We start from the raw sequence: 27514 nt of genomic DNA on the forward strand, positions 1-27514 counted from the left end.
CACAGGTGGAAAACCGACAAGAGAGAACAGACAATTGTTTTGATGTATGTCGAACACGTTGCTACAAGTACAAGACATCCTCCGTGCAAGTAGGAGTTGGTACTTGTGGTCAATCTGGTCATGTTCCGATATACAAGAGTGCCAGGAAGTATTCTACATCAGAAAAGTCGTTCTTATGCTGATATTCTGCGGATATGGCATCGAAAATCCAGCTACAGTACAGTATTTTGTGAAGAACAGCTTGGTACATTGCTTCATACATTGTTTCACACAGCTAACATTGCATTGCTTCATACATTGCTCCATCCAACTATTTGGATATGCGGTATGTGTATAGGGGTATGCCCTACAAGATACCATGAGTGATCATGTTCGGCACATTGTGCCTCTGATGAGCTTCAAGTCGATTACACATCTACGGTGGATCTGATCCTCTCTCTCTCTTGCAAATACCCCTTATCGAAAACACACACCTTCAACCTACCCCTGGACACCCCAACAAAACTCATACAATGTTCGGGAACACGCTCTACTGCTCCAGTGACCGAATTTCGGATCCACCGCAACTTGTGATCACAATCATATCCCACGATCCAATCACTATCAAAATTGAACCGAATACAATTGCCATAACCCCATTGAGACGGCTCGATGGTATCTCCAATCACATGGGTGCGATCACAAGCATACTGAGGAGTGTTGCACAACCGCAACCCGTCATACCAGAGAATATTGCCCCAGGAAGAGTCATGTGACTGGATTTTAGTCACCTGTACGTCTCCGCCCTTCAGATGATCACAAGTAACCTGATAAACGTCCCAAACCTGCTTGCTGTGGATACTCCAATCAATATAATGAATCTGAGTGACAGCAACAAGAACAATACTCTTGTAGACAAAAAGCTGCACCTTGTTTCGAGTCCAGTCACGTGATATCTTACAACTGTGAACTGTCCCTTGACCACGTGACTCCCTAGGAACCCACCAGAAGACCCGTAGTTCGCCCGTAACACACACCCACACCGCGGTTGTCGAGCTACTCGTAGCAACAACCACGTCACTGGCCACATCACGTGAGATTCTTTCAAAGTCTACTCTCTCGGTCCAAATCCCTTCGGCGTCTCGCGACTTGACTGTTGGCGTGGATGGAACCACTCTGTAGTTTTGGGGTAGATCGATGACTAAGCCATTTGAGCACGTGTATAAGTCACGTGTGGGTTTGTCATAGCATTGGTAGTGCTTAGGGTCATCTGTCAGTCTTATATAGCCGTATTTATCACAATAGCCATCATCAAATTGTTGGAATCCGTTGTTCAGATGTTGCAGAGAGTAAGTAGGGAACAATACAGAAAAGTCGCTTGGCAACGGACAGTTGAAAGTGATGTTGCTTGTCGTGTGGGAAGTATGGAGTCTTGTTTTCAACTGGCTGGACTTGGTAATAGACAACTGTGCCATTTTCTCCGATAGTTCCTCGACTTCATTGTTTGTAGTGTCCCGGTCGTTGAGGGTATCTATTAGACGGGGTACAAGTACAAGATCACAGCTATTTGATGAGTTTGTCATATGGCTGATGAGCTGAACACACCTTGTGTAAATGATATGGGCAGATGATGTCCAAGTCTGTCTCAGTGGAAACCGTCGATGTTCGAGGTTGAAGTCGCGAGCAGCAACTCTGTAGAAGAAGTCGTCGCACAATGCGTCTCTCCATTTTCGAGACACTTGACTGAGAGAGACCAGACTGGCCAAGTCTAGGTGTTGGATTATGATGTGTAGAAGTTCAGGCGGTAGCATGTCGAGAAACTGTTCAATTCGTGCTACAAGTAGGGGTAATTCATAGATTCACAAGTAACAAGAAGACTATATATATATATATATATATAGCGAATTCGGAAGAGTATTTCAAGTCTTTGCGCAAATACGACCTTTACTGCTCGAGTTGTATTGAACTTTTCAACCTGTACGCAAGGAGAGCATTCGGGGGGTAATTTAGACCAATACCAGTGACATTTATACACCTTTGGCACCATTTTGAGTGTTTAGAGGGCCATAAATGAACTAAAGACGAGATTAATCCTTCACCACTAGTTCAATATGGCACTTTTGACTGCTGTTACATTCCACCGTATAGTAACTATACTGTGGGGGTAATAAGTCATAGGTTGCAGAGATATTGGGTTGTGTGGGGTGGAGAATGACTCAGTCGTGTGGAGGACGTTGTACAGTACATTGTACAGTAGGTTTGCAATTGTTTTTTCGTGCCATAGGCCGGCAAGCGAGAGGAGATGTATTATTATATTTTTACAATCAAATTTGGCCCACTTTAGTTTAGCTTTTGAAATTTGTTAAAGATATAGTTGACCAACAGTTGAGAAAACGAAGATGGCAATAACTTGCGCAATACAATTCCGAATTCATTTGTGACAAATGTCATCTATTCCTTGAAACATGACACTTCATATTTCGTTACAAACCTGCCATTTTCGCGTCCCATTGCACTCCCTATAGACGATGGACGCTTTTCGCACCTGACTAAAATAAGGTCTTCACGTGACCGCAACACTGCCTCGATAAGCGTCTAAATATGCGAGTCTCTTAGCAAGAGCGAGTCCGTTGACCTTTCTGAATAACAGTGGCGACTTGAAATTGCCCCCGCGACAGACGAGAAAAAACAACCCACGTGACTGTATCATAGATCACGTGACTCTCCAGACACTTGTGCGCGCGTCCAACGGTCCAAAAAGGTCTCTAGTTGACACTTTTGTGCGACATCATACGAGTGCGGCTCTAAGAACGAACAGAGACTGATACGGTCCTGAAAGAGCGTTGAACGGAAGAAACGGCCCTGAAAAACCGAATCGACACAGAATCAGACGCCTATACCTGTTTACACAAGAACAACAGCCGTTTCCGACTATTCCAACCGACTATTTACAAGGGGTATGTTGCTTGCTTGCGAGTATGATAAGTTATGAGATTTAGGTGTTCGATTAGAGCAGAGGGCTAGGATGGTGGCACTTGTTGTGGCGTTGGACTTGGGAGGATCGATACTTGGATGGTGCGACTGGAGTGCTCTTCTTAACGTCAGTGGAGCTCTGGATGGGTGTCAGGATGCGTCTGCAGTTGGGTGTGATATCTCGACCTTATCTGGGACATGGAGCACACTCGGAAAGGCCCTGAGCGCATTGCACCGGATTGTCTGCCTGGTGTTGTACTGATCTAGTGGATCTCACTCGTTTTGGATGTTGTGAGCTTTCAGGACCCGGCTCTCGCCATTCCTCTGTATCCCCAGCCTTGCCCACACTGTTGTGATCCGATTCTCTCACTTCAATTACTAACACAGACCACGCAGCATGTCAAAAGCGCAATACGAAGGGAGCCCGCAGCCTACAGCCGAAAACAACGGCCACGTTCTTCCCCCAGAAGAGCAGATGCCGGATGAATTACCCCCTACCTACGAAGAGAGTTTAGACCGACCTGGGGGATCATCGACGACCCGGCCTGTTGTTCCTAACCGGCCCCCTCAGAACCAAACCCCAGACCAGAACCATTTGCAGGTACCTCAAGCACCCCCGCGACCTTCATCCTCCAACTCCAGCAACGGCGCGTACGGCACTGCCAACTCTAGCAACACATCTTTCAATACCGGTAATGTTTCCAATAGCTCCTTTGGAAGCGGCAAGAGTGGGGCGAGTGGGAAGGGTGGAAGAGGGCACTCGCCTGGACCCCCTGGACCCCACGGGAGACCCCCGCCATCTCCCAGGACGGACCCCCTCATTTCCCCCAACCGCCCTCCCGGACAAATGGGATATGGTCCCCGTCCTCAGGGAGGCCCGGCTCCCAACAACCCGCTATTACATTACCCCAGAGGCTACCATTGTCCTAAGTGTAACAACACGGGTATTAAGAAGAAGAATGGAAAGTCGTGCCAGGACTGTTGGGGTATGTTTGCTCGACCCAACCAGCAGGTAGTCAACATTCCAGGGCCCCAGCAACAATATACACCTTTTCCTTTTTTCCCTTTCACCCCTCCTCCTCCCCAACAGACCACCATTTACGCTGCCCCTGGAGCTCCTCCTCCTATTGTTGTCCAACCAGGCGATCCCCGACTGGGTGGCCAAGTATGTGGAAAGTGCAGAGGCCGAGGCATGGTGTACGATTGGTTCCTGGGAGATGAGACATGCCCTGTTTGCAAGGGTGTTGGACGTGTGAGATAGAGCGGTGGTAAGCACTCGTTACACATATTTAGATTCTATGCATTTATTATTGTTTTTGTAATATCGTCTGGGGGGGAGGTTGGGATTTCACGACGACCATTTTGGTACCATTAAAGCGGTACTTCGAATAACCAACAGGAGCATTATGCTGTTTCCAGATACTTTTTTTTGGTCCCAGACATCACTTGATTAGGAGGTGAGTTTCTCTGATTTTAACCTTAGGATGCGTACGGTAACAGCTACGAACGAGACGGATGATCCATATGTTTCTACTGAAGCGATGCGGAGCAGGCTCTTTCATGGTATCAAAATGACCAGAATGATCTCGCATTTGCTGTGGACAACAGCGGTGTTTTTTCCGGTGAGATTCCATTTGGTTTTGCACTCTGTATTCGATACCATGATGGCTCCTAATTCAGGTGGTCAAGGCAATAAGTGGAGATCTCCGAGGATGATATCTCGCAGTCAAAAGTTGATTGAATCTCTCCGAGAAGTGTATGGGGTATTTTATCTTGCGTTGTTGCGTCTAGTTGTATGTACAGCTATCATGGGAAGGACATAACCAAACAGAATCGACTTATTCGCCAGTAGAGAAACGTAAAGGAATTGGGCACTTCTACTGAATGTAGGACATGTATATTAAGAATGCCCCTAGGTCTTCAATTGGTGACCATAAGCTTTGGGAGAAGTGCAATCACCACTCCGCGTCGACAGATGTAGTACCTGTAGCTGTAAATATAGGAACGGTCTAAAGACTCCCCAACGATCCACGATCTGGGCAGTGTTGGGATCAAAATTTTCAGAATGATGCGGAGATTTTGACCGTGCGCTCCGTATCTCCTCGGTGCTGCTGTGGGAGGAGATTAGTCTGGATTCTACGCTGTTGACATTGAGGGTGCTAAACACAAACATGGGAGGTGGGACTCGATCTGAGCGTTAAAAAGGGGGGAGGAGCTGAAAATGGGCCTTGGAATTATTTGATTCTTCAGTGTCCCGTGACTTTTCCGACGCTGCAGATCATCTGGTAGCATACATGACCAAGTGCGACATGCACCTAACTTGTCTGGTGGTTCCAACGACACATAATCAGCCCACAAGTGACGTAGACTCGACAGAGACCTCATCTCTCGGTTCTTTGGGGTCCTTGGGGGCGTTTCAAATGTATTTTTCCACCCATAGAACTACCCATTAAGCTTCCCCGGTGTCGAAGGATGTGAACGAGGCACGAGAGCAGACAGTAGACTCGCATTAAGTTGACTGTTTCGAATTTTCTTCGGCACTGCAACATGGTCCTTTGTTTGTGCCATTAAAATTAATTCGTATCTATCCGCTCTGCCTCTTTTATAGATGTTCATCTATACATTACCATGGACTAAGCGGGTGTCCAAGATGCGCTTCTGTCGGAGCTGGAGTCAAGTTTGAATCATGTACAGTTGAAATAAATTGTTGATGAGCCGCTGACAGTCACTTTACGAACATTGGGCCTTTATTCGCTGTAGTCATGTTGCTTTCTGCAACGTGTCTTGTGAGAAAGGAACGAACGCAGAATTGAAAATCTGATTGAACAGAATACGTAGGAGCCATTGATTGAGAGTTGAAGGACGAGTTGACTGATGGACTCCTTCAGACCATATCATCACTCACCATGCCTTATACTCCTCCAAAACCCCCTACAATGCCGTATACATTCAATTCTCTTGTCGTGATGATGATCAAAGAAGGGAAGAAGAAAAGTTTACCCTCAAGGAGAGCAACACGAATGCAGACTCGCACGGTCCACCCTAATCACTAGTCCAGGTCACAGTGGTCTCTGAAACTGCCACTAGTACGATTCTCACAAGTTTGGACTGCTAACCGAATACCTATACAAACTTGAAACACTTGTTTCCAGTACAGTAGCCTATGAACTTCACACGCGATCTGTCTCCCGTAGCTATGTCAACACCACCAACTCAGAGCAGAATAAAGCACGGTCTCAGATGAATTGTTTCTGTCCCGTATTACTGAGTGTCGGTCCGTCGACGCACCTTTCGAGGTTCGTATAGGTCGGAAAGTCGTAAAGAGCTCATCAGCCGGCTCTTTTGAATTCAAACACATGTGAAACCTGGCACTATGTTGCCGTATTCGCTTGTCTATTGACGTGTAACTTTCGGACTTGTCAGGGAGTGAAACCTCCGTTTCTTTGGCGGGTCATAATGTCTCTATCGGCTTATGTAATGTCTCTGTGTAAACGGTGCCGGCTCCCCGAGTTGGAATATCTTTTCAGTTTTATAATCACTTGCCAGCAAGCCCGAGAACTGCTCTTGCCTGTAGTGTAGCTTCAAAGGCTGTGAGGGCGCTGTGTGTTGCGTGTCTGCATTAACTTGGATTATGGGAATAAATCGAAATTAATGGAATTAAAGAAGCGACAAGACGAGAATTCGGAAATAGTGGCGACAAGTCGATTTTTTTGCACACGCTAGCTGCGTGTTTTGCGAGTTGTAGGGTCTTCCTAGTGACTGCACCACCTCTCTTTTCTGCCGTGAAGACAACCTCTCCTCTCCCGCACATATCATCACGACCCAAACAATGGCAGTCGTGGTTGGAAAAGTGGACAGTGAGTTGTTAAATGGGGTCCTGAGGGCCCCTGGAGTGTTTCTAGAGGGTCCAGAGGGTATTCTGATGCTTGTGGAAGGCTTGGAGGTGGTGGTTTCAGCTCTCCGTAACAGTGAAGCAAAAATGAAGAATTCGTCAGAGGGTCAAAAACGAGCGCGGGAGTCCGATAGAGTCTTCCAGTCGACTCACATGGCATTAAAGAGTGTCCTGGTAGATTCGATTGGTGTCTCCGGACTTCCCATCGCTCATAAATCCCCCTCTTTCGTTCACAGGTGAACGTTTTGGCTCCACTAACAAAGTGACCTAATGAGCCACGCAGACGGCATAGAGGGTGTAGAGAACCGCTAGGATGCTCTCCTACTGCCACTGATGCCTTTGGTAGACTCTCCAGGCTGATCGACTGGATGGCTTTCTCGATGGATGGTTTTGTTTTGTTTTTCGGAACACGCACGTTTGGCCGACTGACAAGACAAGGGCTCAGATGTGCCTATCCGTTCAACAGCTGACGCTTGGATGAGTGCCCATGCCTTCAACAAACGACAAGGCCAAGACGAGTGAGTATCGATACCATCTCATACTGGTGAGTGTGTTTGACCCAAGACAGTGTACTAGACTTTCAAACAAGCATCACGGACGGTGTTTGGGCACTGGAATGGACACCGACATGAGAGCGAATGGTTTGGCCAGTGTGTGCTTCCCTCCTGTCTCTCTTGTTTCTGTTACTGTATCAGTTTGCCTCTGTCTTTGCTGATTCTGTGTTAGTTCGGGTCTCTGTTTTGGTTTTCTGTTAGCTCCCTTTAGACCTTGGCTAGGTGGTAAAGGAGTCTAACAAAAGATCTAAACAAGTGTGAGTTGGCAAGAGAGTAGTTGGTTGGACAGTTTGGTCAGCGGATATCGGGGTACGTTCTCTATCTCCATTTTGACGTAACCCGAATTGACCAACTCTCAGACTGTTTCTTTGCACCAAACAAAAATGGGTAGTAACCATCAGGTTGCCGTCTATTTTCTTGAGCTGTTTCCCTTGATTCTGCGCCTCTTCTCACTATGGGCAGCTTTTCTCGCAAACACAGTCAACGAAGTAGACATCAGTCTGTTATGCTTCTTCTTGTAGAGACGACGTTGGCTGCTGTTTTTCCTCTTTTCCTCCTCGCTCTTCATGGGCCACATCTCTTCATCTCCATTTCCTTCTGTTCCAGTCTACTCCTGGAGATCCATTCACCCATTCATATCTACCACAAGACCATTAACCCACTCACTGACTCATACCCACCCACAAGACCCATCCACTCATTTACTGACTCATATCTACCGCGAGACCATTCACTCACTCACTCATTCATATTCACCCACCAGACCCATTCACTCATTCACTCGCTCACCCACCCACTCGCTCGCTAACCCTTGCAATGCCCTGACACACAGCAGACGCTTGGAAACATCGGAAAGGACCAAAAGCAACCGAGAACCGACACAGAACCAACGCAGAAGAGATACGGTCGACAAGGACTTGGCGGTTGTCGTTATAACAAACAATTTTGCATCTCCAGGATCCAATAATGTCCATTAACGACCAGGTATAGTCCCACTGACAAAATCACGTCAAATGACAATCTGCGGAAGAACACAGGCGACACCTCCTGGATATAAAACAATCTCTCCAGCACCCATCAAGTCACACATCAGTCCACTCCAATCACGCAATCGGCCGACAGAACGCCTCCGTACACTCTCATTCACTTCGTCCTTGAAACATATGTCAAGTAGACAGTCAACATGTTCAATCGGCGACGACAACGATGCTTGAAACATGTCCCCATACAACATCCTCAGCTGTCGCGTAGAACGACACTCCCCTCTGGGTATCAATCTCAGCTCCACACGACCGTTTGGTACGAGATAACAGCTTTGGAGTGCGCGGTAAAGAATTTCTGGACATAGAGAGGCAGCTAGAGACAATCTCGGTATAGGTAAGGGCAGTCCAGATAGGCCCAAGTCCTCTAACGATATACAGTCCAACAGTAAGACATCTAAATGGACATGCTCACGCCATCCAAACAAAATCCAATGTGCAACTTTTCACATAACACATTTTTTCAGCAGCTGGGTACACACATCTACTTGAGACACTTCTCTGTATTGTTCCGCATTGTTCCCCATCTGTTCGACTTGGTCTTTAACCAATACGCCATGTTGCCAGCTCTGCAACATATACTCTAGATATCCCGAGCTATGTTTCCCTGGCTCTATATGCGTGAGACATTCCGTTTGACGTTGTCTAGGGAGTCTGATATCGCCCTGGTCGCGACAAGGACTCCATGATACCACAACCCTCACGCTTGGGATAGTTTCACGACATTGGGAGAGCAGCGCTAAGATGGAGGAGGATCAACGTGTCCAGGTGAGAGAGTGGATGAGAAGGAGCAAGTGTGGAGCGTCTTGGCCGAAAGTAAAGTACTGGGCCTGAAGAGCGTGTTGGATTCTGCTTCTAGGATTATGAGAGCGGTGTCTGAGTTTTTGGAGATTGCATAAATGTGATCAGGAAAGGAGTCTGCTGATAGATATACCTTTCATCGTTTATTTCGTTCATCTCCGGTGATGCACGACAGGTCTCGACGGTGGTAAAGGGAGCTTGGTGGTGCGATAGGAGACCTGTTGTTGTTTTGGAATGCGACATGCTCTCCATGCCACCGGTGGTATACACTTGAGGGAGGTGATGGTGTTATTGGAAGATTTCCGGAGTCACTGATGTCAAAACTTCGGGACGAGTATGATGTTGATCACAGCCTGTCCCGAGCGACAGTGCTGTACACCTATGAGTATCGTGAGATGTGACAGTACAGACAGTGACGGCACTTCTGCATTATGAGTGGAGAAAAACTTCATCGGGCTATACAAACCTCATAACCTGAACGGTGTCAATCTCTCTTCTTCACACCAGACGCTGTACCCTGATGCTATAATCACCCTTCATGTCGCCTGCCGCTTTGAGTCAATAGTACGAGTTTGCTCGCATTGTGTTTGTGTCCCAATCCGAACCACCCGAAGGGTCCGAAGGCAGTTTCGTCCAGGCTATGTTTGCTTGCTCGACAGCAGACTGCAGTAAACTTACGGCGCTCCACGCTCGAAACGATGCTTTCACACTTGGGTTCAGAGTTGTGGACAAGCGGGCGGGTTTTGGGCTGGAGTGGGTTTGGGCATGAGTATGGCAGTTGAGGGCTTCCGAGTTGACTGCAACCAGGCTAATAGGATGTTTCTGCCACCCTGGTGACTGTGGTTTCAGCTGTCTTGCTCTGTGCACACTTGTGAGCAGCCAAGAGACGTTATTTCCTTTTGTGCAGTTCCACGCCACTACTGGGCCAACCCTCTTCCGCAGCAACTTTTGTGATCGACCACCTCCGTCTAGGTCATTTCCTCGGCGACGCTGGTCTGACGTCACTCTTCGGTCTCCGATGTTGGTGACAGGTTATCGTATGTCCCTAGAGACCTGGGGTCGGGGCTGCTTGCTTGGCTGAGTGTCTTGGTGACCAGACGGATATGAACTCACTCATACAGGCACTGTACGTCTTTGGCCGTCCACTAACCCATCTCTCACCTTGCCGTAGCCCAATCCTACAGCATTAATAGCTAATGTTGTGTTATTTCTATTGCATAGTTATGGTACTGTAAGCTTGTACTCTTCTCTATTAAGGACTTCTAAGACATTAATAGAAAAGAGTACAAGTACAGTACATACAGTACGAGTACGAGCACTTGTATAGTGATAATGTTCTATGATAACACGATAGCTAGGTTCCGGAAAACGGCGGTTCCTGAGTGTATGTTTATCTTTTCCGTGTGTATTTCATATCATCGCCATGTACAGAACGTGTATTAGTATATACTTGTATGTACTGTGTGTACTTATGTACGAATACTCCTACTGTAGCACCCTGCTGTCTACGCCTTTGGATGGTCACCTGAACTGCCCTTCTTCTAACTCGAAGTGAACAATCGAATCCGCCCAGGTGCAGCATTGCTCGCTTCCACTTCCCCAGCTATGACTTTTGGACTACTGTACTCACCGTTTTTTTCAATGTGTTTTAACCAAATGTAGACATGTTTTAACCAAAAAAAAGGGTCATAATTAAACAAACAATACAAAAACCTGTCTCAATGTAATTAAAAAACAGTACAATAAAGTACTTGTACCAGCACAGCTGGAAAAGACGAGAGTCGCAAAAGTGCATAGTTGGTCGCCGAAACAAGAGGCCGGAAAACATACCACGACAGTGAGACACCACTCAACCCATTGGCTGTTATGACTAAGAATTCTTCCCACCGTTAATATTGTTTAAATTTAATATCATCTGTAAGTTGCCGTGTCTCAACTCAGAGCATGAACAACGAGTTGCCCTACAAGTGGTAAAGTTTCAGTGAGCACGAGAGGGCTGAAACCTGAATGTGGAATCTGGTTGGAGAGAACTTGGGGTTTCCGGTAGTATTAGGGGATGCAGCGTTGAGGTACCGTCTTTTATCGCTCGTCCCATTTTGTACATTTTGAAAGATGCAAATTGTCTCCCTCATTTGGATTTTTTCTTGTACTCTAATGAATCAATATATGGAAAGAAGAGCAAAAAAATAAAAAAATAAAAAAATAAAAAAATAAAAAAATAAAAAAACCAGAGGGAAAAACAATACCGGAGGGAATAAAATTCCAAGACCAACAAAACAAAGAGAAAAGAAACAAAAAACAAAAAACAAAGAACAAAAAAAACAAAGGGAAAAAACAAAGAGAAAATAAATCCCATCTCCTACCAACACATTTTTCCATTGGCAATTCAGGACCATCAACAATTATGGTATGTTCCCAAGTTCGTATGATCTCAGATCTGTCCAAGCTAATGTGCTCCCACGTTACCCTACTGAGCACTAATATCCGTGTATCCGTTTTTTAACCGCATCACCTGCATGGTAGCTGCGACAGGGCGTATTCGATACGAAGTTACTGGAGGACTGAATTTGGGGGAAATGGACCAAATTGGAAAAAACTCCGACGACGAAAAAAAGTCGAAATTACGAATAAATTCATGACAAATCGGGGGGATGACGGAGAAAATACAACTAAAACGTGCTCACATTTGTTACACGTACTTTTACTGGTGTATTGTCTATAGCATAGCTACAATCGTTTCAATATTACAGTAATTAAATTTAAACAAAAAGTGCAGTCAGGCAAATCCGTCCCTTAACACATGCACCTGAATACAAGTACAAGCAGGTCGTATTTTGTATTTTGTATTTTGTATTTTTAACACTTGTAATGTGACGCTACGCCATCGATTGTTCCGAGAGAAAGTCACACGAGGCACGTTCTTCTGCGGCCACTGGCGCCCTTCTGAAAAGAGGCCTTGGGCGAGTCTGATGCTCGTTGGGCTGATTAAATCAAGGAATAAAATTTAAAAAATAGTGATATCAGGGACGTGAAAAGTCCAAGAATAGACGGTGGTCGTGTTTCTACTCGTTCCGGTACCCGCAATGGAGTTGAGCGCTTCTGACGCAGTTTCTCAGGGGCCCATTCAATCTGCTGCAATAATGAAGGTTTCTGAACGAGGCGGAGGAGACATTACAGCACGCTACATGAAGGGTGGAGGCTCGGAGATTCCATTTTGGTCATCTGTCATATCACGTTGAGTTTTGTCTAGAAGACTCAAACCTCTTCTATTTTGATTTTCCCTCAGTTTTGCCTTTTCGGATTTCAGACCATAGAATTGTGAATAAAAACGCAGATGAAGAACAGACTTGATAGGAACGCTCTCCACAGCCCTGAGATTATTGTGGTAGACTCCATTATCTTGTCTACATGGCTCCTGTCCAGAATATCTCAGACTTTTCCTCCACCCACCCCTGTCCTTAACCTATCTTGCAAACGTAGAGTTAACCGAATTCGGGCTCCGAAAAGCTCTTCTATGACTGGTCAGCATGTTGGGTGACTGACTAGGTTGTTCGGAACGTACGATCCATAGTGGCTCTGTCTCTTTGCACTTGTTCTTGTAGCGCAGACGATCTGTGCTTCCGAATGGAGAATCAGCCCAGATGAGGGACTCGTCCTTCTCCAGCCGTGCAGATGTGCGCTGATCAGTATTGCATCTCCTACATATCAAGCCGTTTGTCCCACCTCTCCATGACATCGGCACACACACTTTTATCGACTCTCGTCGTCTCCTACAGGCGATAGTGTTTGGAACAAGAACGGCCCAAGGCGCACGATTAGGTCCAGATAGAAGACATTAGGTCGGAAAAACAGAGTCTCAACTCTGGTGACGTGTCATGTTGCTATATGAGGGCGAGAGGTGTTGTTTCTCTCCTGGCCATGAGCTGACACTGAAGGGCTGGTGGTGCTGTGGTAAACGCTCATTTGGAACAAGTATATAATAAAAATGAGAGCCCTCGTTTCAACTCATGTTCTGATTAACTCCCCGTGGAATTTCCAGCTATATTCGTTTAATTATAAATTAAATACTTTGTCGGTATTTCAAGGTTCAAATCACAATTTAATGGCTATTTTACCTAAATACCTTTAGCTGGACAAAGTAAGTTGCTAAACGGCTCGTTAGAGACATTGAAAATCCTACTCCCTAGCACTTGCTGATGATGTCTCCGATCTCCTCATCTCCACTGCGGGACCGTCCATTTTGCCCTACAAGTGTCAATACACATCCTCGTGGAAAATTAGGTTAGTTGCTCGGATACTTTGCCTATATTCGAAACAAAGGCCACACTCATAATCTGTCTCTCGAATGGTGAGTTGTCTACCAACTTTTCGGACTCCGAAACCAACCCTGAACCTCTTTCTAGTCCCTATTGGAACTGGCAAACGTCTTGATTGTCGATTGGGCTCTGTTTACCCGCCCTATTAGCTGCCAAAATGTAATTAAGCAGTTGCAAAAATATACAGGAGCTGAGGTGCCAAGTGGTCTTAAGTCCATGGCGTTAGCAGCTAAGGTTTTTTGTGCTTTTTTTTTTGTTTAGCAAGCAGTCCCAAAAAGAAAATCGACGCATACAGATGGCGAAGAGAGGGAGGACCCGGTTGATTTTTTCACGTATCTTAATAAATATTCACGTTTTTTAGTGATTTTTTTGTTGGCAAAATGCTTTTTTTTTTTTTTTTCATACAAGGCTTTTTCATTGGGCGGCCCAAAATTTACCTTGCAAATACTCCGACTATTTTTAATATTGTTGTGGCACTGCCTCTGACTCTCATCCGATGCCAAGAATAGCCCTGTAACTTAAAGTACGGCTACACTTGTATCTTTTCAGGGGTCGGTTAAAAGCTCCAATTTTGGAAGGGTCCAAGAGGACTTGAAGTAAGTGTGATTACTAATGTGAAACCGGGATCTGGAATAAATTTCGCGGGAGAATATTCTTGTGGACTCAAGTTGTCCCCACGTGCGCTCCAGCCGCCGCAATCTCCATCTTGCGGGCTGCAGGTGTCTGTATATTTTGATGCGTTCGGAAACTTTGTAGTGCGCATTAACTCTGCTGCACGTTTATCGGACCGATATGTCATCGAGTAAATGAGTGATTTTGGCCCACGATGGCGGAAAGCAGGGGTGTTTGGCATTTTTCGACATTTTTATGCTGCGCTTGGACCCCCGAACAACCGTTGTGCGCCCGTTGAGTCCAAAATGGCGAAATTAACGCTTATGTACCGGCTATGCGGATCTAGTCGAATTAGTGCAGGGTTGAAAGGGGTCAAGTGCCACTTGCCGAGGTACAAGAGGAAATATTGGCCTCAAGTAATTAGAGATCGAGTGGATGATAGCTGGGGGAATTGCGAAGTATAGTACTTGAGCATTGCCGACTCTGTCTCCAGTCATCATCCGTAAATTTGTTACGGTATCCCACAACTCTCTCTCAATCTATCGCACAAGTATCTCTTACTCGGCCGTCTATCTATCGCAATCAGGATTCACTTGTCCTTCTCCAGCTATTCCAAAGTCGTCTGTCCCCAAAAAAGTCAAAGACGCTAACTGTGGGGGGTCAATGAGACAAAGACGCTCAAGTTTCCACCTGGTCGCGGAGCGTCCTCAATTGTTTCTAGATATTTTTTTTGCCAGTAGCAACTTTTTCCACCCCAATTGACTCTCAACCGTTGCGAACAGAGTTTGTGGAGTGGCATACAGATGTACATCATGTAGGGAAAAGAATGTGAAACTCAGAGTACAGTACGGAGATGTGCTTGACACTGCAGTCGGGGTGGTGGAGATGGTGGAGAACAGTGTAGAAATGGCGAGATAGGTCGGACGGTAAATATTCAGAACTCCTCTTCTTGATATCAAGTCTTCGGACCCCCATTTCGCCACATGTATCTCTCCCCTCAAATCCAACGAATAACATTCATTTTCAACCGGGCTTTTCCAGACTGTCGATCTGAGCATGAACCAGGCGTAAGAGATTGGGGTTAATATTGAGTTGAACCAGGGGAAAACACGAGCGACGAGCTTTGACTTTGGTAATAAACAGGCCACAGAATCCGCCGAAAAGGGTTTTTCTCGGGCGAGCTTTGCTGGGGGATGCAACCGTTGCCAGACCATTCTAAGATGCGTTGGTTCTCGGACCTCTGCTTGCAAAAGCCTAAGCTCGGCAGTCGTCTCTCGCGAGAAGTAATAAATGTCTTTTATGAAAACATCCATGTTTGGTAGCAACAAAGGGGCGAGGGCGGGGAAAAGCCCACTTGGTTGGTGTACTGAGATAGGGCACATAAACCACAAGTCAGTCGTCGTCTTAGTCGCTAAAAGAAAAAAAGACGAAAAAAAAAGAAAAAAAGAAGAAAAAAAAAGAGAATAAGACTTTTGATCTTGGCGAGAGAGTGCCAGATCAAGGGCAAAAAAGATATTTGTCGTCTGATCAGTGTTTTAGAGTCACGTGGCAATCTCCGAGTTTTCGCGACCACAGAAATAAATTACCGACCCATCAAAAAGAAAGAAAAAAAAAAAACAGGAAAAAAAAAAGAAAAAAACATCGTCTATCTGCTAGCGTGCTCACAGGTAGTGATGGTCAGCTGTCCTGCTCAACTAACTCTTGTGTCCTAACCGCCGTCCTATGCTTGTTGTGTCACTCCATTTTCATTCGCTGATGTTATCAGTGTCGTGGTGCTAGCTAGTTTGCAGCGACGAGAGCATGAAATGCCGATGAACAGGAGAATGCGGTGAGCGTTTGAATGGCGGAAAAAAAGCAGAAAAATGTCGAAAAGAATTGTAATGTCGTACTCAAGTGTCCAGCCCGATCCAGCGAGTCCCGCAAGTGTCTGGGTCCATCAATGACCTGCGTCTCCTCCACGGTGCACTCTGTCGGCCACGATATCGTCGCACCAGCCCCACAACAAGCCGGTTAGCTCGCTTCCTACACTGTTATCATCAGCGTAGAGACTAGTCTAGACCGCGCTCGGTCACCCGTGGTGGCCCACCAACTGGTGGCCTTCCACCACAGTCTCAAGAGTCGTCTGCCAGGCGTCTTAACAGCTGTACTTGTACTCGCTGGCCACACTCTGCGGTCGATGCATCCCGGCTCGCTTACAAGTTCTCGTCGTCGTCAGACGGAACTACTTTGGTGGATTTAGGGCGGTATAGTGTGGAGAGGGCTTAGCGTGCGCTAGAGCAGGAGCTAGAGGTCAGGCGGGGAGTTCTAGACCGTGATGTGCTCCAGGTGTGTGGGAATACTACATGTTTAGGAATGGACCAACCGAGACTTTGAATCTAACTCGGGCTTGTATGGCTCCATGTTAACCCGGCTCGACAGGACGGCCTCCTTGGCTCCGGATTTGTGCGCGTATATTGATATTTATGACCCGCTCGGAAAGTGCTACATTCCAGCGGTCTCCGTTTTGGTTATTATTGGGGGCTTTTAGCCCGTATATGTCTTTTATGAAATGATATTGTTATCATAGCTCTTGACTTCTGAGGCTGGTGGGGGTAGGGACAGTCAGCGTAGTGGCGGTCGATGCTGCCTCGGAGGAGGGGGGGGTGGTGGTGTGTCGGTGGGGTCACTTTGTTGATGGAGTTGAGGACCTCACTTTTTGTCCTCCAAGTTTGCCAGTTTTCAAAGGCATTGTCTTCAAAACTGGCCAACAAATACTTGTTGTGTATTTTGTTTGTATTCTGTACCGACACCCTATAAATGCAATTTATCCAAACAAGTCTTTAGAGCATAAGTGTTAAAACCCCGCAGCCCGTCGTCCACAATATGGGCGAGTGGCCAGGTGGGTTCGCTGTCCGTGCAACTGTTTTATTTATTTATTTCTCATGTTTTTGGCCCTCCAATCCGACTTTGAAAATTTCCATGTTTGGCATTTTGGGCAATTGGGCTTTTTGGCAAAAAGACCCTTTTTAGGTCTGGGCCTCTGAGAAAAAAAGAGCCTCCTCCTCCGGAAGACGGCGAGGCCACGGCGACCGGCCACCGGCCACGTTTGCGCCTCGTTGCGGCCCTCTCAGCTGGACCCCGGCCGTCTCCCGCCGTCTCCCGCCGTCTCCCGCCGTCTGCTCACCTCAATCGCTACCTCCACGAGCCCTCCGTTTTGCGTTTCTCAAGATCGCCCGATGATGTAAGTTTATGCACAGGTGTTGGTCTGATTCAGACAAAGACCAAATTCTTTGTGCACAAAGTTCGACGGATGTAATGTAAAGAGGATAGCGCTGGAGGGGCGAGGGCCGAAAGTCGAGCTTGGAGTCTGGGAGGAGGAGCTAGCCAACGTGGAGGAATTGGCCGTTGGGGCCAGGCGACCAGGTGGCGCGCCCGGTCACAGGCGCCAAACCCGCCCCCTCCAGCCGGTGGGGAAGCTCTCAGGGAATCTCCTCCCACCCCGCGGTCCCAAACCCCCACAAACAAGACACACACTGCCAAAACATATTTATAAGCCACCCTATAAGTACCCATGTAACATTTACCCACCAGGCTATCCAGCGCTATACCATACACCTATAAACTATACATATTAACCACATTTACCTTTTGCTCAACTTTGAGCTGGTGTCTGATAAACACTTATATAGTTTAGCACAGTGCAGAACCCAAGGATACAAGACGAATACACGGTGAGTATCGCTGACTGGTAGCGACAGCCGTGAGTGCGAACGGCGAGAGGTCTGCGACAGCTGGACAGGCCCGGCGGAGCGGATCCAGGAACGTGGTATTGGGGTCTACACGGGCCCCTATGGGGGGCGGAGACGATTTCGGCTCCAGAGGGCTGTGGCTGGAGTCTCGTGGCCCGTGCGGTTCGGGACGACTTTGTTGCGTGTCTCCAGCTGTCTTGTGGGTGATTTGACGGCTTCTCAAATTTCGACATTTTCAGGCTTGATACCAGCTGCTGCATCGGAGTCGCAGGGGACGGAGGCATAGTGACCGACACAGACAGACTTGTGTCGACAGGCGAAGCGACATGCCATTTAGAAGCGGCACACACCAGGGCACTTTGAAACCCGTGTTGTTCAGACTCGGCTCACCAGGGTCCGGTGTGACCCAATGTCAAATCCTAGTGCAACGCACCACAATCCCCAACCAGGCACACCCTCGCAGAACCAATTGAAGAGACAGAACCCGATAGACCACTGGCGGTAGTGCAGAATGCCCCCCTGACCCTCTCCATTGCCACTCGGCAGCCGCTCCAACCGCTTGGTCACCTTTTCTCCCCACTAACACAGGCCAGTATGACCAAGTAATCTCACACGACTCTCCCGACACAGTATCACCTCCTACAACCCTGCTATGAACACCGACCGCCCCGAGCTGGGGTCTCCGGAACAGTCGTCCTTGTCCCAGCAACAGCAGCAACACACACAGCAACACACACAGCAACACACACAGCAACACACGCAGCAACAACAACCTGTGGTGGGACAGTCCATACCCCCATCATCCAATGTGTCACAACAGCAACAGCAACAGCCGCCGATAGTACCGACTCCACAACCGCCGCTGCCACTAACAACGCCAACAGAGCCTCCCCTGCATAGCTCATATAGCAACTACTTTCGACCCTACACGTCTTCAGGAGTGGTAGGTGGCCCGCCGGCCTCCACCTCGCCCTATCGCAACTACTCCATGACCCGCTACTCGTCCACGCCCTACATGATGAGCCAGACAACCTCCACCCATCTGCCCAACCCCCAGACATACTATCATGAGAGTGCCTTTGGCAGTCTTGGAGACAAGGACATGGACGTTGGAGGAGTGACCAACACGGTAGCGTCATCGTCGGGCACCAAGAATGAGTTCCGCGTGGCGCCCATGCGCAATTCAAAGGCCAAGTTCACGGCGGACGACGATGAACTCCTCATCGAGCTCAAGGAAAACCAAAAGTACTCGTGGAAGAGGATAGCGCAGCATTTCCCTGGACGCACGCCGGGCGCTCTACAGGTGCGATATTGTACCAAGCTACGCAAAAAGTCTCAGAACTGGACGTCGGAGGACCTGAAGGATCTCACCAAGGCGGTACAGGACTACCACAATGAAAAATGGCACATTGTCGCGCAGAAGATGGACAACAAGTTCACCTCCAATGCGTGCAGAGAACAATACGAGTTGTTGACCAGTGCCACCAGGTGGCAGTAGCGAGTTGGCATCATGTCACGGCCAGGGAGCTACAGTGAGGGGCAATGACGAGGGGCAAGACAATGCAGAAGAGCGTGTCACAGATGCTACGAGACAAGAAGACTGTGACGAGGTGGATGTATATTATAAATTATTAGAGTATGCGAGCAGACTGACTGAGCTGATGCCAGTTTGCACCATTACGTATGACTCTGGGATGTGTACACATGTAGCACAATAGATTCTTAGAAGTTGGTGGACTCTGTTGTAATGGCTTGTATTCTCTTGGAGTGAAAGTTTAGTTGGTGATAATCAACTGTTGGAGGGTCGGAGATGAAACTTGTATTTGTATTTCCTTCTCTCGTCTTCTACCACTTGAATCACAGAATTTCAGCACAAATCGCTGCTCTTCAGGTCACCTGCGAGAGTGGTACCTGCGCATTAGCCCCTTCTAGTCGGTTAGTGCCGCTAGTGTGTCTAGTTGGTCTAGCGGGGTGCTAATATGGGGCTAGACCAACATGACGGATAACGGCGTTGGGGCGGTGCACAAGCGCCAAAAAAAACGCACTCTTTGGTCCTGAATACTGCGCAATTCATGTCGAGAAACATCCTTGGGTCCCCCGGTTCCCGCGTTTAGGCCTCCTATCTAGGCTTAAATAACTTTAGTTAGACTTTTCAAGTAGTGCCGGACGTTGTTCAGTATCAGCTGACTATTCTAATTTAGCAGTCTTTTGACACTAGACTGTTGACACCGTCGTCTAAACATGCCCAAAGAAGCTGGCAATCACGTGTACGGCATCTTTTGGCTGACTAAACTGCCACGTTTCAACAATACATATAGTCTTCAGGGCTGGCCCATCTTCTTTGCTTTTGGGCGTCAGAAACCATGTTTGGAGAGTACTGCGGCCTCTTCTGCGGTGATCGGTGCATCTATTGCAGCATAGCTTCCATTCCTAGTGTATAATAACACCTATAGAGTCTCCTGAATCTCCTCTACAGCCAGCCCCTCTTGATCTCCGCCTGAGCTGCCAAGGCGTTCTGAGGAAAACTATAGTAGACAAGCGGCCGAGTCTATGTCGATGAAATGTTGCACTTATTGCTGCTCCATTTCGGGTCCTGTTGGAGTGGGGGGCCACAGAAGAAGTGAATACCGTTTGGCACGGTGATTGAAGGATGGTTTTGCCGACACATTTTACGACGAATATTATGATTGTTATAGATATTGGAGTTGATGGTTGTAATAGATCGGTAAATCTGAGTATACAGCCATCTTTGTTTTGTTTCAATCCGCTCAATTTTGTTATTTTTTTGCTCACCAAAGTATGCATTAGCAATCAGAATCGCCATTCACGCCACCATAGTGCCGTGTGCGGACGCAGATGATGTTAATGGAGGCTTACGAGAGACTGGAGTTGATAATATTATCTATAGCATCCTTGATGACAATTTGTGACTTGTTTCATCTTTTTAGCGCTCCCTTTTCGGCTTCTCTAACTGCCCCATCTATTGCCGCACCACGCTTCACTTGTAAAATCGATTGTCTGTCTCACAAAAACGGTAGAAACAAGAGCAGTTGCTTGAAACACTCCGTGAACCGCTATCATTTTGTTATGGCAATCACTCCCTCTCGAATCTCTCTCAATTACTCTCTTCATCTCCAATACTCACTCGAGAACCCGGGGATGACTCCAGGCCTCTGATGGACCCAGGACTCCGTAATGTAGAGGGCGAAAATGCTGCGAGATTCACCGAGACTAAAAGATGCTTTTAGTCAAGTGTTTGCATCCCTGGCGTTTTTGTTGTTGGTCTTGTGGTGTGTTGTCTCGTGTGGTGTTGTGGAGGAAGGAGAGAACTGAGATGTTCAAAATTGTGCGGTTCATACGGAGATTCAAAAATGCTAGTCACAAGTTGATAAACTAATAGAGAAGAATTCATGAGCTTTTATGTGTTTTTTAATGAAAGAGACTAAGCGATATTACGCTTTTACTGCGATATATTTGCTAATGTCACATCTTTGGGGGACCTCGCTTACTTGCGAGATAAATGAGGAGTATCTGGATAGCTTCTAGAGAAACTTGAAGCGTCACTTTTTTTTTCCCTCAACTCCAGCAACACCTTACCCTCGCTCAACTCGTACTCTCCTTGCTTTCTTTGGACCCGTGTTTCGGCCGTTCTTCACCTCCCCCAAACCCTTCAGTATCGCCCGCAGAGTTGCGAGAATTCACTCAAGCGACACCTGGGACTGCAATAAATACATTGCCGTACTTCCAGGTCACCCCATATACAGGCGGGTGATTCCAGATTAAAACTAATGTCTTCTTTCGACGAACGGGAATTGCATTCTACCAGAAGAGCGGCGTTGAAGACCAACCACGCCTCGAGGAGTTGATTGATTTAGATATTGAAACTCCATAAAAAAGCTGAAATGACCCCTCGAGTCTGCTCATCAGCTTCTGCTTTCATTCCAGTCACCTTGAATCGCCCCTGACTTGGCCCCTTTTAGCATAACATCCCCCAAAACAGTACACACAGAGACGACAAGTTCACAAGCACTCGTGAACCCCCGTTAAAGCCGGTACACTCACCTGATGGACGCCCATAGTCGGTCCCCCGGGCCCTCTCCGATCGTCAGAAATGTCCTTCGACTTTGCATGCAGAAGTGAGGTATAGACAGGGGAATCTACAGGGTTCCATATTACACACAAGTGTGAGAATGCTACGCCAATACATTTCCGGCTCCTGTTATCAATAACTGAACGTGATTTCAAAGCTTCAGTTTATCCATTTATACCTGGTGTCTCAATAGAACCGAGTGAATACGTGCACGGGGGATTGGAAAGCATTAGAATGCGTTAATGGCGAGATTCCAGACCCCCAAGACGCTAACTGTGCATCCCAGTGTGCGCAGACACTGCAGAAGATCATAGCAAGATGGGTTTACTGTGTCTGTAGTCATTGAAGAAGACTTTTCTCCAAAGTTCTGCGGGCCTGCCACATTCCGGCGTTCAGTAATAAGTTGCTGCTATTATTGATTGACACTGTGTGCAACCATGACGACATGGGCCAATAGCAGACCGGTCTATCATAGCTGGCGGTCTTATCACCCCAAGCCAAGTGTTCTCCTACGCCGGATGCCACTTGTTGCCGTACCATCAGATATGCGAATACGACATGGACCTACTGTACGGGACTAAAACTAGTCTTCTCTTGTGGTCGTCTCGCTTTTTATTTCCGTTACGCTAGACTAGTTCGAATCGTCATGTGGTGGTGGGGAGGGGGGCTAGGGCAACTTGTCCAAGGCTCAAGTCCAACACTGAAAATGTATCATATGAACCATCGACGCTCAACTTCTATCATATCGATAGGGAGTGCTATGGCAGGTTGGTTACTCTTCAGGTACGCCTCATTAGTAAGACACAATCTCCTATACAGTTGAGGGGGTCAAATATAAGACCTGTATAGAAGCAGAACCCTCGTTCCACAGGTATCTGTACTTGTAGGTGGATATATATACCATTACTAGTTCTTGTAACAGAGTTGGAATCCCAAAACGAGGTGTTTATAGGATATTGGCTGTTTGTTTGCTCAAGGCGGCGTGCCACCGTATACAGTACAACTGTTTGTACTTTTACCGGCGGATGTTCAAGTGCAGACACTTATACTTGTGTTTTCACAGATTCAATGCTCGAGATTCGGTGAATACTCGGACCGATAGCTGATTTTAGCTGGCGCTGCTGAGGGACATGTTGCAGACAAGGGTGCCAGGATTCTAAGAACCGTCAGAAATGTCACCAATCAGGTTTGAGAAAACATCCGAGTGAGTTGGAAAGAGAAGACTACGGAAAGGCGAAGTTGGATGGATGATACAATCGACAGTCAACTGTTTGGACCATTATCTTGAGCGGGTTCTTGATAGATGCATTTCTCGTCGCGTTGAGGGACATTCTCCCAGAAACTGTGTTTGTTCCATGGTGGGTAAGGATCCAGTTGATGTGCAAATGTTCCTGTCTCTACTTGGGGTTGACTTACTCTACGGTGAAGTCTCTGGTGGAATATGACGACATCTTGACCTCTTCTAGTCCGAGTTGTGTACTTTGAAGTCCACGCGGTGTCCAAGTTGGGGTGAAGTCGGGTGGGTTCCAAGTCTTTGGTTCTGAAGTCCTTGGTTGTGAACCATCGGTTCTCAAGCCTGTTCTCAAGTTGTATACACACTGTTCTCATCTGTGACTTTGTTATCGTTTCGAGGAGACCTCTTCGACCAGCTGAAGAACTGATAGACTGGAAGATATGAGCTTCCCAGAGGAGAAGTTGCCTTGCGTCTGAATGACGAGCCAAACCAATGGCACATTCGTATCAGCTCGTATCTACCTCTTCAACCAAACGAGGTGAGCAATACACGCTGGTGGAATCTGCTGTCCACACACACTGTTCATTATCCCACATCTTGCTGAAAGACTTACTTACCAATGGAACCTTTGCAGACTGAGTTAACTAGTCCTTCTCTGGTTGGCGAGGCTCCAACCTCTTGTGGCCATACTTTCAGACTACCACTAGAGTGATATACCCACTGCCGAAACTAGAGACCTTCTTGTGTGGGGAGCTAGTGTGTCCGTGTATTTCCTGTCGTACCATCACACCGTAGTCGAATGTCCGTTTCTGTCATCGGATGTACCCTGGAGATTGATGACGCTTTTGAACACCACAAGCTGTGCCTTGGTGGCTTCTTGAGAAGATCTCTATACATCATCTGCCACGGTAGCTCCTTGAGAAGATCTCTATACACCATCTGCGACAGTAGCTACCAGCTCTGTATCGGTATCATGTCAAGTCAGTGTCTTCAGACATAAAATGTTGAATAAAAATAAATCTTTATAACAAATACTTTAACAGGAAAAAAAAAAAAAAAAAAAAAATACTTTAACAGGAAAAATCCTTTTTTCAAATACTTTAACCACTTACTCATCACTCGCTACCAGTACAGTACAGTACTTGCTAGTCGTTCCGACACCACAACTCCACTCTCCAGCCACAGAGATTCCTTAGGGAGTTGATACACTTGGAGGAGGGGGATAGAGCACATGATAAATACCCTTTCGAAGTACTGTACCTACTGTAATGTATGTACACGTATTTACTCAGGTGGATTCACCATCACGAACGGGAACAGTCTCTACAATAAACGGCCCAAACGGAAAATATCGACACAAACCCACCTGCCAACCGCCTGCCACCAATCACCTACCAACAATCCACCTCCACCAACCACCTGCCAACAATCTCAGCCCATAATTCCACCCTTGCTCTCATCTCCCTGATAAAATTGTTATCAAACTCACCATCTACACGTGAAGCTATTGAGTTAGTTAAGTTAGGTTTAATTGGACCCTTCATCTCAGCTGGCACTAACAGACTGGAGCCAAGCGTGCCAACAGGCTTGGGTCCACGTGACTGTTGGCGGACTGTCGACACTCACGTGACGAGTCAAGCTTCCCGCCCCCCCCCCCCCCCCGCTCCCCCAACCCCACTGCCCGATGACTAAGCCGGACTCCCTCATTTATTTGTCCCCTCTGCACGAAAAACCCGCCCCACCACGCACGTCTCATCTGCACCGTTTGGCCAGCGGGTCTCGTGTTTTTTGGTGGCACGTCTCCCGGGCGACCGCCGCCCAATAGAGTTTATCATACGCCAGATGCGCCGTTTCAGGGGGGCTCTTGTGATTCGGTGTGGCTGCGTATTTACGGAGGCGGAGGTGACTCCTGTCTTTTCTTTGGAGGTTTCTCGTCAGATTGCACTTTTTTGGATCCCGTCACGACGTCGCAAACGTCGTTTGCGACAGAGATGGACTGCTCCCGACCTCCCTCTCCCTGGCATTTAGAGTTGCATCTCCCAAAAACAATAACACGCATTTTGCCTCTACCCATCACCAGTACTGTTCACTACACCACGACTTGTCCAAGCCCCCCGCAAAACCGCTCCACATGTCTCGAAACACGCCGTCGCGGTTCTCCAACTACTCGGGCACGTCCGGCACGCAGAGCCCAATCGACTCGCTGACGGAATCGCGAAAACGACAGTCGAAAAAGGACGAGGCGATCCGCCGAAAGCTGGAGACAGATCTCAGCAAAAGAAGCCATGTCCGCCCCAAACCAACCAAGAAGATTGTGTCCGGCACGGTCATGGCGCTCAAACCGTCGCCCGCCGTCACCATCAAGCCCAAGACGTCGGTGTCCGAGGCGGCACAGCTCATGAGCGCAAAGAGAGAAAACTGCGTGCTGGTGATTGAAGATGACAACATTAGCGGCATCTTCACAGCCAAAGACCTGGCGTTCAAGGTCGTGGGCTCGGGCCTCGATGCCTCCGTCACCACCGTCGACCAGATCATGACTCGTAACCCGCTCTACGCCACCACCAACACCAGTGCCACCGAAGGTCTCAATCTCATGGTCAACAAGGGCTTCCGTCATCTGCCCGTCATGGACGAAAACAACGAGGTCTCCGGTATTCTGGATATCACAAAGTGCTACCATGAGGCCATGGAGAAGCTGGAGCGCGCCTACCAGAGCTCTCGAAAGCTGTACGACGCCCTGGAAGGTGTGCAGACAGAGCTGGGATCGTCGCAGCCCGCCCAGATCATCAACTACGTCGAGGCTCTCAAACAACGCATGGAGGGCCCCGACCTGGAGTCTGTGCTCGACGGCACGCCACCCACTTATGTTGATGTCCGAACCACCGTATTCGAGGCTGCCTCTCTCATGAAACAGAACCACACCACCGCCGTGCTGGTGACCGACCACGACCAGGTCAAGGGTATCTTCACCAGTAAGGATGTCGTTCTGCGAGTCATTGCTGCCGGTCTGGACCCCAAGAACTGCTCCGTCATCCGCGTCATGACCCCCCATCCTGACGTGGCTCCTCAAAACATGTCCATCCAGGTCGCCCTCCGAACCATGCATGAGGGCCGATACCTGAACCTGCCTGTGATGGGCCCCAACGCCGAGCTTGTGGGTGTTGTCGATGTGCTCAAACTCACCTACGCCACTCTGGAGCAGATCAACACTATGAGCACCGGTGACTCCGAGGGTCCTGCATGGAACAAGTTCTGGATGTCGTTGGACGACGGCTCCGAGGCTGGCTCCGAGACCAATAGCCACAACCGCATCATGTCGCCTGTTTCTGTGTCGTCTCCGGAAGTGAGCCACTCCGAGCTCGCCCAATTTGGTGTGGGAGAGGTGGGTCCCTCCGATTCCATCTCCACCGATGGCTACGACCGGCCAGGCAGCAACGCCGCTGGAATGATTGCGACCATGCCCTTCCAGTTCAAGTTCAAGTCTCCCAGCGGCCGAAACCACCGTCTTACAGTCGTGCCCAATGCTGGTGTTACTGCTCTCAGAACATCCATTTCCGACAAACTGTCTGTGGGCGACGTGGAGCTTGTGACGCAAAACTATGCCATCAGTTACATTGATGACGAGGGCGATATTGTGGCCATCACATCCGACCAAGATCTGCTGGATGCTGTTTCCATCACCCGACGGGCTGGTCTGGAGAAGGCCGATCTGTTTATCCATCATCCCGATAATGAAGTCAAGCCTGTGGTGACGCAGAAGCTGGAGGACTCTGTGGAAATTCCCGTCAAGGCCGCCGCTGCTCCTGCTCCGGAAATCATCCCTGGTCTGAGTAATGATCTGCTGCTGCCTGGTGCGGTTGCTGTGGTTGCTGCTGCTTGCGCTGTTGCTTTCAGTCTTGGCCGAGCCAGATAGACACACTGACCAGCACGGAGGGTGAGTGTGTCGATTACTGTACGTTCCAACTGCACTCGTGGTCTAAGAAATGAAATGACTACAACACATGTCAGTGGCGTGCTTTACCATATAGGGACTAATTATAATCAAAAGTGATAACGTGAGTGACAATGAGAGGAAATGGATGGTATGATGGCAATGTTTTCAGCGAAGGACAACTATTGTACATACGAGGATGTGTCACCATTGAGTGTATTGCTCTGCTTTGGACATTTATGAAAGGCAAGTAAATTACTTGGTTAGGATAAGTACCTCCACCAAGTTACTTTTGGTGATGGAGTACAGTAAGAGTACAAGTACAGTACAAGTACAAGTATATTTTCCTTGTACAGTACGAGCA

The 27514-nt window shown here is 47.8% G+C and overlaps 8 protein-coding genes across 8 annotated transcripts; 3 read left to right on the forward strand and 5 right to left on the reverse strand.

Annotated features, from left to right (window-relative positions):
• Nucleotides 1–407: 407 nt before the first annotated feature.
• Nucleotides 408–1790, reverse strand: YALI1_D22401g (uncharacterized protein; the record flags this gene model as incomplete). The annotated part of the gene is made up of 1 exon (XM_068282756.1): nt 408–1790. The coding sequence occupies one exon, from the start codon at nt 1788–1790 to the stop codon at nt 408–410; it is 1383 nt and encodes a 460-aa protein (XP_068138857.1).
• Nucleotides 1791–3004: 1214 nt separating this feature from the next.
• YALI1_D22413g (uncharacterized protein) lies at nt 3005–4213 on the forward strand (the record flags this gene model as incomplete). Its single annotated transcript, XM_068282757.1, has 2 exons — nt 3005–3111; nt 3340–4213. The coding sequence occupies 2 exons, from the start codon at nt 3005–3007 to the stop codon at nt 4211–4213; spliced, it is 981 nt and encodes a 326-aa protein (XP_068138858.1).
• A 4194-nt stretch (nt 4214–8407) lies between these two features.
• Nucleotides 8408–9016, reverse strand: YALI1_D22471g (uncharacterized protein; the record flags this gene model as incomplete). The annotated part of the gene is made up of 2 exons (XM_068282758.1): nt 8408–8848; nt 8894–9016. 2 exons carry the CDS (start codon nt 9014–9016, stop codon nt 8408–8410), a joined length of 564 nt encoding a protein of 187 aa, XP_068138859.1.
• A 161-nt stretch (nt 9017–9177) lies between these two features.
• On the reverse strand, nt 9178–9491 carry YALI1_D22476g (uncharacterized protein; the record flags this gene model as incomplete). Its single annotated transcript, XM_068282759.1, has 2 exons — nt 9178–9359; nt 9410–9491. 2 exons carry the CDS (start codon nt 9489–9491, stop codon nt 9178–9180), a joined length of 264 nt encoding a protein of 87 aa, XP_068138860.1.
• A 306-nt stretch (nt 9492–9797) lies between these two features.
• YALI1_D22485g (uncharacterized protein) lies at nt 9798–10356 on the reverse strand (the record flags this gene model as incomplete). Its single annotated transcript, XM_068282760.1, has 2 exons — nt 9798–10243; nt 10293–10356. 2 exons carry the CDS (start codon nt 10354–10356, stop codon nt 9798–9800), a joined length of 510 nt encoding a protein of 169 aa, XP_068138861.1.
• Nucleotides 10357–14874: 4518 nt separating this feature from the next.
• YALI1_D22538g (uncharacterized protein) lies at nt 14875–15549 on the reverse strand (the record flags this gene model as incomplete). Its single annotated transcript, XM_068282761.1, has 1 exon — nt 14875–15549. One exon carries the CDS (start codon nt 15547–15549, stop codon nt 14875–14877), a length of 675 nt encoding a protein of 224 aa, XP_068138862.1.
• Nucleotides 15550–18547: 2998 nt separating this feature from the next.
• Nucleotides 18548–19393, forward strand: YALI1_D22568g (uncharacterized protein; the record flags this gene model as incomplete). Its single annotated transcript, XM_502969.2, has 1 exon — nt 18548–19393. The coding sequence occupies one exon, from the start codon at nt 18548–18550 to the stop codon at nt 19391–19393; it is 846 nt and encodes a 281-aa protein (XP_502969.1).
• Nucleotides 19394–25350: 5957 nt separating this feature from the next.
• On the forward strand, nt 25351–27132 carry YALI1_D22636g (CBS/PB1 domain-containing protein; the record flags this gene model as incomplete). The annotated part of the gene is made up of 1 exon (XM_502970.3): nt 25351–27132. One exon carries the CDS (start codon nt 25351–25353, stop codon nt 27130–27132), a length of 1782 nt encoding a protein of 593 aa, XP_502970.1.
• Nucleotides 27133–27514: the final 382 nt, after the last annotated feature.

This window comes from Yarrowia lipolytica, chromosome 1D (assembly GCF_001761485.1).
Source record: "Yarrowia lipolytica chromosome 1D, complete sequence".
In the NCBI taxonomy this organism is placed as follows: Eukaryota; Fungi; Ascomycota; class Dipodascomycetes; order Dipodascales; genus Yarrowia; species Yarrowia lipolytica.